We start from the raw sequence: 9566 nt of genomic DNA, 5'->3' as shown, positions 1-9566 counted from the left end.
TCGGCCGGATTCAGGCCGAATTTGGCCGGAATCCGACCACCGGACCCCGCGCCGGTGAGTTGCGCATCCATCGGCTCCGGTCCGGTGGCCGGAGATGGCCGGTATATATATATATAAAGAGAGAACTTAATTGCCCTCATTTTTATTTTAAATTTTAAAAAATATAAATTTTATTAATTTAATTTATTTTTTAAAAAAATTAATGAAAAAATTGATGTAGTTGTAAAAGTGTTAATTGAACAAAAGATAATACAATAAATATTAAATTAGATTATATATTAAAAATTTTAAACAAATAAATTAAATTAAATAATATTAAATTATACGTTATTTTTCATAATTTTAATTATATAATTATTTAATAATCAAGATTATATATAAAAACTTAATGAAAGATATCCTTAAAGTCAACCTTGGCATCGTGAACAGAAGACATACCGATGAGTCGATGGTGGTTGGTACGGTGTGGGTGTAAGACTTTGCTGAACGGTTAACCACGGTGCGTCCGCCAAGCCCCTGCAGTTGCTTGCCCTTCTCGGCCCTTTTTTCTTTTAATTTGTTCTAAAATTTCAATTGGGCAATGGGCGGCGTACTTCCCCCTCTATTATACTTTACTATATATATCGGTTTTAGACTTACAAAAGTCGACGAGCAAGTCACAGTCCTGGTGGTGGTAGGTGAGTGACTGGTTTCACAAGTGAACTACGGCCATGCGTATGAAATGGAGCGTAGTAGAACGGAACCTTCACGTGGGCTAGATTTAACGACATGTCCATTTTAGCTGACTTTAGTTTATGAGCGATTGAACTGGTCGGACATCTTTAAAGATCGTGCTGCTCTCTATAAATAGACAAGCGGGGGGGTTTCTTCATCTGTCCATTACCAGTTTTTACTATATATAATTAGTTGGCTAGCCAGCTCCATCCAATCAATGGCAGGCACGGAAGTCTTCAGCCGAACACCGCCGGCCGACGGCGCGGCCAACGTCCTCGCCATTGGCACGGCCAATCCCTCCCATTTCGTCGACCAGATGCAGTACCCTGAGTACTACTTCCGCATCACTGACGCGGAGGACAAGATAGAGCTCAAGCAGAAGTTTAAGCGGATTTGTAATATAATTAACTAGATCGATCGATGCAGTACTTTAATTATAAATAACTAATTATCGATAGGATTCTTGATTTGTGGGCTAAGTATATATTATTGATTGATTGATTGATTAGGTGAGAAATCGATGATCAGGAAGCGGCACATGTGCCTGACGGAGGAGGTGCTGAGGGAGAATCCCAGCCTGTGCGCGTACATGGCCCCCTCCTTCGACGCGCGGCAGAGGATCGTTGTCGAGGAGGTGCCGCGCCTGGCGAAGGAGGCGGCCGACAAGGCAATCAAGGAGTGGGGCCGCCCTGTCTCCGACGTCACACACCTCGTCTTCTGCTCTTCCGCCGGCGTCGACCTCCCCGGCGTTGACTACCGCCTCCTCCAGCTCCTAGGCCTGCCGCGGCGCGTGCACCGCGTGATGCTCTACAACGTTGGATGCCATGCCGGCGGCACCGCTCTGCGCGTGGCCAAGGACCTGGCGGAGAACAACAAGGGCGCGCGCGTCTTGGTGGTCTGCTCCGAGCTCAACGTCATGTTCTTCCGCGGCCCCGGCGACGACCACATCGAGAACCTAATCGGGCAGGCTCTTTTTGGCGATGGCGCTGCGGCGGTCATCGTTGGGGCTGACCCGGAGGACACGGAGAGACCTATCTATGAGGTGGCTTCAGCGACTCAGGTGATAATTAAATTAAATTCCACATCTCTTAAATGAGAATTCTTAAACATGCATACATAAATTCTTATCGTTGATTGACAGGTGATGCTGCCGGAGAGCGAGGAGATGGTCGGGGGGCACCTGCGGGAGATTGGCCTGACATTCCACCTGGCGAGCAGGTTGCCGGCGGTGGTGGGGGAGAACATCGAGCGGTGCCTGGAGGAGGCGTTCGGGGCGGAGGCGGGGGACTGGAACGGGCTGTTCTGGATCGTGCACCCGGGCGGGCGGGCGATCATAGACCAGGTGGAAGCGAGGGCACGATTGAGGCCGGAGAAGCTGGCGGCGACGAGACACGTACTGAGGGAGTACGGCAACATGCAGAGCGCCTCTGTGTTGTTCATCATGGACGAGATGAGGAAGCTGTCAGCGGCGGAGGGCTGCGCCACCACCGGCCAAGGATGTCAGTGGGGGGTGCTCTTCGGCTTCGGCCCCGGCCTCACCGTCGAGACCGTCGTCCTCCGCAGCGTCCCCATCAAATTAATTAATTAACGGAAAATCAGTTGAATTTATATGTGGTCTCTCGTTCCGGATCGACACGTATAATCTATCCCCATGTATGTGGACTAGTCAGTTTGGTATAAATGTCAACCGTGATGTTTCTCTTTCTTTAATAATTTGTCCTTTGCATGTGATGTAGTCAACGCGTTCTGTTCTTTTACGCAATATTTGTTTGATAATTATTTTTAAAAAACTTTTTAAAATTTTTGGACAACATATATATATTAATACGCTATTAATAATTATTAGCATGCATGACTGCATGTACACACATAATATCGTTACAGACTTTTAGATGGAAAAATAAACTCGTACCAAACGATCTTGTAGACTTCACTGCTGCTACTTAAACCAAACAAATAAATTAAAGGACAAACAGCAAGATCAGATTCTACCATCTAATTAATTAATTCGTATATATAGAGAACGATTAACCTATATTTGTAGCATTTCAGTCATATAAAATTGTCAGAATACACAGTACTTGTCCCAACACATCCAGATTGAAGCTGAGCAATCTTGAGAACTTACGTAGCAGACACAAATATAAATATATACACACGTACATAGGGTAGCAGTGTACTGGCGAAGGTCTTCTACTTCATAATGTTTGATACAGAGTATTCCACTACTGCAAAACCATCTACTTGCATGCTCAGCCTGGAAATTATTATTAATATATCTTATCGAATCTATTGAATAGGTTGCACAAGGGACAAAACGATGGATTCTTGGTGTCTCAAACGCCAAGTCGATCGAGACACTAAGAAAATGACATCGAGTTATTGAAAAGGCGACGGATTAATGTACCTGGTGTCGGGCTATTTGTAGTTGGGGTAGGGGACGCGGCCGGCCTCGATGCTCTTGAGGTCCTCGACGAGCAGGTCGTAGTGGGACTTGACCTCCTCGGCAGTCTTACCACCGCCGACGGCGCGGGCCACGTTGTGCCACCGGTTGGGGGTGTCCTTGTCGTAGACTGCCAGTGCGCGCTCGAAGAGCTTATTCTGCTGCTCCGTCCATTCGGAGGAGCCAGAGGAGCTGCGGGAGAGTGACCCTGACGCCATTTCGGATAGAGAGGATCGGAGTGAGTGGAAGGGAGGGAGGTTGAAGAAGTGGTTCAGTTTGGTGAAGGATGGTACGTGACTGGGGCTCTTTTATAGGGGCTGAGGTGAGGTGGTGGTGGAACCAATCTGGACCAGTTGCAAAATCTTAAAATTAACTGGATTGGTTTACTTTTCAGATGTTTGCGTGTAAAATCTCACTTATTTCATCCGATCTTTAATTTTCTCTCTGATGTTTTGGCTTGCATGAGCATAAGTGGACTTGCGTGGAATTCAGGGCTTTAGAATTTGCTAATCCTGGCACTCACCTCTCAAACAAGCATAAAATGACGTCGCTTTAGTTGCTGAACGTGACTCTGTACTTTCTCTGTCTCTCTCCACCACTGCTGCTGCTTCCATGGCAAAGTGGATTCTGTTCCACTAAATAACAACCTCAAACACAGGGAGTCCACTTACTGAAGAAAAAGAAAAACACAGGGATTCTCATCTCTTTTAATTCACTCACTTTGTTCGATGAGATGGGATATGGATTGCAATTCAGAAAATGGCATATTCGATCTCTTGTGTGTTATCTTCTTCCTTTTACCAAAAGATTACAGGGCCCGTCCTTCCTTTACTTTCATGTGAAGTGGACATAAATTGCTCTCAACGTTGTCTTATTCTTCTCTCAGAGAGGAGACAATAACACTCAAAAGGATGCTCTGCGAGCAACTTGCCTTAATATATCTTCTTTGATGACTGCATGTCTAATTTCCTGAGAAGTTGGATATCTTGCTCACAAGATAAATTTAGCTAGGGGTAAATTTTAACCAGATTGGTTGGGATTCTTTCATCCACTTGCAATTAAACAAGATATCCATTTCACGTTGCAGGCACCGTGAATCATGTTCCTCTTAGCGTAAAACTTAGGTTTGTCGATATACTATAAATAATGGTTTTTTTTTGGTGGTTGTTTCAGGAGATTTGCTCCAATATAACTAACTCCACTAATAAATTAAACTTGTGATATGCAAACATGATATTTATTCTCCTTGAGGTCATTCTTCTAATAATTCTCAAATTTGAGCCCTGTAAATTGTAGGTTCAACTCGAGTTTATAATAAGATTCTTCCAAACCCATGTCAGTTTTTTCCACTTAAGTTTAGATTCCCTATTTCCTCAATGAGATTAAATATAGATAGAATAATGCTATTGAGCTGCAACCTATGTCAGTTTTTTCCACTGAAAAAGAATAGAACAGATTTGATATATCATGTAGCCATATGCTGGAAAGGAACATGCAAAAGCTAGCTAGAGAATCAATAACAAAAGTTGTTGTTAATAACAGTTATGTCTTATGTGGTTTACTTCATCAGAACAGAAAGATCAAATGTCATCCCAACAGTGTATAAAAGAGGGGCCAAAAATGCATGTCCTCCAGAGGAACTGACAACCGATTGGGATGAGCAATTAGCAAGCTGCCAAAAGAATCCAAGTCAGTGTTCTGCTTGGTGAATTATCATGACATTTGGTTTTGTAACGAGGAAAAACAACTTTTCAAGCTTTTCTCCAACAGCAGAGAATGCAAGGAAGAATTAATACTGGTGCAAAACCTTTGTGTGTTCTCAAAATTTTGCTGACTGGACATGGCTGAGAAATAATATTGTAATAAAATGAGTAGCCTCTTCGATGTCAAGAACATCCAATTCCAGACCTGAAGCCTGTCTCTGCTACTAGTTCAGAAAAGCTAGCTAACTGTAAGCCACTGACAACAATCAGATTTGCAATTTCTTCTTTCTTTTACTAAACTGTTCGGTTGTATTATCTGAAACTCATCAAAAAAAAATATACCAAAAATATTACGAGGAGACACAAAGACAGTGAGTAATTGAGTATTACTCTGCCTCTTGATCCATGTGGCAAAAGGTGAAAATGTTCATCCTTAACATTTTTCAATATCGGTCTCACAACGATTTGAAGAGAATAAATCATGATGATCCAGAAATCATTTTAGGTAGGAGGAATTTTATTTCTTAAAAGATTATTTTTTCAAAATTCAATCTCTACTCTAATATAACAATCTACCACTTAAATACCAACTCGATTACATTCGTGGAAGCTTTTGCCTCTTAATCCTGAGAATAGATAAAATGGGTCATATCCATTTAATTGTGATTTATCTGAAAAGAGTCACAGTCATAGATGTTGGTTGATAACAATAAGCTTCGATATTAATAATCATGGCATGCAATCAAGTCAATTGTTTTGAACAAAGATCGTGGATTAATGAGCTATTGGGGATTGGGTGAGGGTGGAAGCAACAACTCTGTAGACTCCGATCGAAGAAGAAATCATGGTTTCTAAGGAACTCACAGTAGAGATTAGAATGGAGGCAAAGACAAGCTTTGGCGTGGTCACTCTGATGCTCAAGTTAGTTGGAGGTTTTCATATGGAGAAAGTGTTGGGATCGTCTTGGTGCATTACGCGTATTTATACGTTCTACAAACATGCGCAATGAAAATAAACTAATAATTAAATCTAATTATTACAATACACACATGCAAAAATAAGATACAACAAAAATAAGACATGACTGAAATTTAAAATTTTTTAGAATAATAATTATTCTACGTGTACCTGATAGATGACGTTGAGTGAGATTGACATTAATCGAGTAACCTTTGTCGAAGTTTCACCTTTATTGGTGATCCACGTCAAGCTCACATCTGGACAACTTTCAAAGTCACGAGTCGTATCACCATCTTCAGTACTAGCCGACGATCAATAACGATCGATACGAGAGAAAACTTTAATATACAACAATATTTGTTGTGATAAATTTCAGAGTTTTTTAATTATTATCGACAATCATATTCCCGGTATAATTTTCGGTGGTCAACCATTGATTGCCAGTTGAGGCAAATAGTCAAAACTTTTCCGACGAAGATGGAACAATTCTCTGAAAGCTTCATAAGCTTTTGCGAAAATGACTGATGGTCATTGATTAATCAAGGCTACTTGGCGGTGGCTAGATAGCGACAAGTCATCTTTTTTGGCATAGCTAAACACGGTGAACATTTCACCAGCATTCCTTCTTCGGTGGCTATAGTACACGAAAAACAACAAGGCAGTTAGATGGATCTTAACAAACCCTCCAAATAGTTTGGACTTCTTTGATGGGTGATCACAACAGGGAAGATCAACCTGCCGATGTTCAACGGCAAGCGACGAACCCATGAAAAGAAGCTTGGGGAGAAGTCGGTCGAATATCTACTCTTCTCCTCCGGCGATAGTCTCTGCAGCAAGAAGAAGAGGAACAGGGGCGACCAAATCGCAATCAGAGCATCGACCTTACAGGGAGAAGATCTCAATTCCAACAGAGAAGGGAAAGAACGCCATGATGGGGAACCTTTCCCCTTTCTCCGACAGTCGGCTCCGAGCAAGGGCGCTTTGGGAAATCTTGATTGGGATTGACGGCTGACACGTGATCAGCAAGGAAAGGTCGTGCTCGGGAGGAGGAAGGAGAGGCTACGGTTCACTTAGGGTTCTGACCACAAGGAGAAACTGAAGGGTGTCAGCGCTCGTGCTTCTCTAGCGGATGATGAGTAGACTCTACAAAAAAAACTGCATTCTGCGACGAATTTTGCGACGAATTTCTTTAAAAAAATTCATTGCAAAAGAGTTTGCGACGAATTTGGCGATGAATTTAAATTCATCGTAATTAGGTCATCGCAAAATGCTCCGACGAAAAATCCAATTTCGTCGCACAATTATGCAATGAATTTTTAAATTCGTCGCAGAATTCGTCGCCAATTGGCGACGAACTTATTCGTCGTAAATTGGTGACAAATTATAATTCGTCGCCAATTGGCGACGATTTTGGTTTGTCGCCAATTTGCGACGAATAAGTTCGTCGCCAATTTGCGACGAATAAGTTCGTCGCCAATTAGCGACGATTTTGGTTTGTCGCCAATTGGCAACGAATTTTATTCGTCGCCAATTGGCGACGAATCTAGTTCGTCGCCAATTGGCAACGAATATAAATTCGTCGCCAATTGGCGACGAATTCTGTGACAAATTTGAAAATATGTCGCAAAACTTTGACACATAGTAACTTACGATAGAATTGCGACGAGCCTATTTTCGTCGCAAAATTCGTTGCAAATTTGTGATGAAAATGATTTTCGTTGCAAATTTGCGACGAAAATGATTTTCGTTGTAAATTTCGTCGTCGACTAAAATTTTTTTTCTAATGCTCATTTTATTTATTGGTTATCCTGTATATACATTTACATATCGATCCAATCAGATCGATTTATAACATACAAACCTGTCATATACAATCCATAACAACATATATAAACATCCATATATAACAACACATAAATAACAAACAATACATATCAACATCCATACAAAAATACAATTCATACAAAGATCCATATCAAAATCCATAATGCATGCATCCAAATGATACAATCCATACAAAGATCCACAATAGACATGTGTATATGTCTATTAGTCTAGCTAACATGATATACAATCATAACAATCCAGTAAATCCATACAAAGTACTGATATAAATATATCGGAAGACGAAGAAAAGAAAGCATGAAACATCATGGGCATGTGTGCTCTCCGAAGACTCTACATCCTGGAGAAGGGATTGCACCTGAAGGTGAGGGGGCTGCACCTGAAGGTGAGGGGGCTGCACCTGAAGGAGTGGGACCTGCATCACCATGACTACTGCTACTGCGTCGACCACGTCGCGACTGTAAGAAAACATATTAGGAAGTATATTAGAAAATATAAAATTATTTGCATAATGAAAATGCTTAATTAAAAACTTACCATCATGGATGTCTGTAAAGGGTGTATCCAAATAAAATACACAACCAAGTCAGGAGAAATGATCTATAAGAGAAAAAGTACAATTAAAATATTATAAATCTATTTAATAAATTAAAATTTACATATATTAATTCAAACTAAAATTAACAAATTAATTTGCATATCTAGTAAAATATCTCCCTAAATACTTTCGTCAACGTAAATTTGTCAACCTGCAAAAACAACATTAACAAATTAATCACCATCAATACCACATTAACCCCATCACAATCGAACATCAATACAACATTAATAATTAATCAACATTAATCAACACCAATACAATATTAACAATTAATCAACATTAATCAATATTAATACAACATTAAATTAATGTTAATCTAGGACAAAATCATGTAGTTCCTTGTGTGGATTGCAATACCACTTGGTGCTGTAATGGCCTGAACCTCCCCTTAGCCTAGCTATGATCAGAAAGCTCCATAAGCTCTGACACATAATAGTTTCTCTTCTGTCTATAGCTTAGTTTTTCAGCAACACAAACAGATCATACTTGCTGGATTTAATCAGCATCTACAAGTTGAAATTGATACAACCCTCCCATTTTTATTGATCCTTGATCTCTTTTCTACAAATGTTCGACCTTGCCCGTTATTAACTCGTCATCGCATCTCATTTAGCACCGAAGTCACAGCGCGGGCCAGCGCCGGCCAGCGCCGGCCAGAGGCCAGGCAGTGCAGCGCGGCCAGCGCGGCCAGCAGCCGCGCAGCAAGAGCGTAGGGCGCACTTCGCTGGCCAGCGCGGCCCAGCGCGGGCCAGCGCGGCCAGCGCCGGCCAGCAGCAGGCAGAGGCCGGCCGGTGGCGGCGATGGAGCTGTCCGACGGCCAAAAGAGGAAAACGCGGAATGAGAAAAAAAGAAAAGGAAGAAGCTTACCACACGATCCGGCAATATCCGGTCGAAAACAGCAAGGTTTTTAGGGTGGAGGCAGCAGAGGAATCGCGTGGAGGTCGGCCGGTGGCAGCAAGGGTTTCGGCGGAGAAAAATCGCGGCAGCGCAGCAAAAATCGCGAAGGAAGGAGAAAGGGGATTGGGGGAGAAGTTAAGTTAGGGCATTTGGCAACGAAACCGAGTTCGTTGCCAAAGTCGTTGCCAAATTGGCGACGAATTCTACGTTTCGTCGCCAAATTGGCGACGAAATCAACTTTTCATCGCCAATTGAAAAAATTTGAGCAAAAAATTATCCCGGGCAAAATTTTTGGGATAATTTTTGCAACGAAAATTTTTTCATCACAGATTTCCTAATGGCTTAATCGATCAGATGATCGATTACGACTCTATATAATCGATCAGATGATCGATTACGACTC

At 41.9% G+C, this 9566-nt stretch overlaps 2 protein-coding genes across 2 annotated transcripts; one reads left to right on the top strand and one right to left on the bottom strand.

The window, feature by feature from the left end:
• The first annotated feature begins 888 nt into the window (after positions 1-888).
• Positions 889-2445, top strand: LOC141848469 (phenylpropanoylacetyl-CoA synthase-like). The gene is made up of 3 exons (XM_074736501.1): positions 889-1109; positions 1224-1774; positions 1856-2445. The coding sequence occupies exons 1-3, from the start codon at positions 932-934 to the stop codon at positions 2300-2302; spliced, it is 1176 nt and encodes a 391-aa protein (XP_074592602.1). The 5' UTR covers positions 889-931; the 3' UTR covers positions 2303-2445.
• Positions 2446-2785: 340 nt separating this feature from the next.
• On the bottom strand, positions 2786-3418 carry LOC141811694 (protein RADIALIS-like 6). Its single transcript, XM_074699731.1, has 2 exons — positions 3122-3418; positions 2786-2971 (listed from the first exon to the last, which is right to left on the bottom strand). Exon 1 carries the CDS (start codon positions 3373-3375, stop codon positions 3133-3135), a length of 243 nt encoding a protein of 80 aa, XP_074555832.1. The 5' UTR covers positions 3376-3418; the 3' UTR covers positions 2786-2971; positions 3122-3132.
• Between the last annotated feature and the right edge of the window lie 6148 nt (positions 3419-9566).

This window comes from Curcuma longa, chromosome 17 (genome assembly GCF_044706935.1).
Source record: "Curcuma longa cultivar G26 ecotype Majalengka, Jawa Barat chromosome 17, ITB_CL_G26_1.1, whole genome shotgun sequence".
In the NCBI taxonomy this organism is placed as follows: Eukaryota; Viridiplantae; Streptophyta; class Magnoliopsida; order Zingiberales; family Zingiberaceae; genus Curcuma; species Curcuma longa.
Note: the sequence above shows the minus strand (reverse complement) of the source record. Positions and strands in the feature narration are given on the sequence as shown.

What these genes read in the sequence shown, in the direction of transcription:
- LOC141811694 (XM_074699731.1), bottom strand. Translation starts at nt 3,375, where the DNA reads ATGGCGTCAGGGTCACTCTCCCGCAGCTCCTCTGGCTCCTCCGAATGG.
- LOC141848469 (XM_074736501.1), top strand. Translation starts at nt 932, where the DNA reads ATGGCAGGCACGGAAGTCTTCAGCCGAACACCGCCGGCCGACGGCGCG. An exon ending in GCAGAAGTTTAAGCGGATTT is followed by an intron (nt 1,110 to 1,223) that starts GTAATATAATTA and finishes TTGATTGATTAG; the next exon opens with GTGAGAAATCGATGATCAGG. An exon ending in AGGTGGCTTCAGCGACTCAG is followed by an intron (nt 1,775 to 1,855) that starts GTGATAATTAAA and finishes GTTGATTGACAG; the next exon opens with GTGATGCTGCCGGAGAGCGA.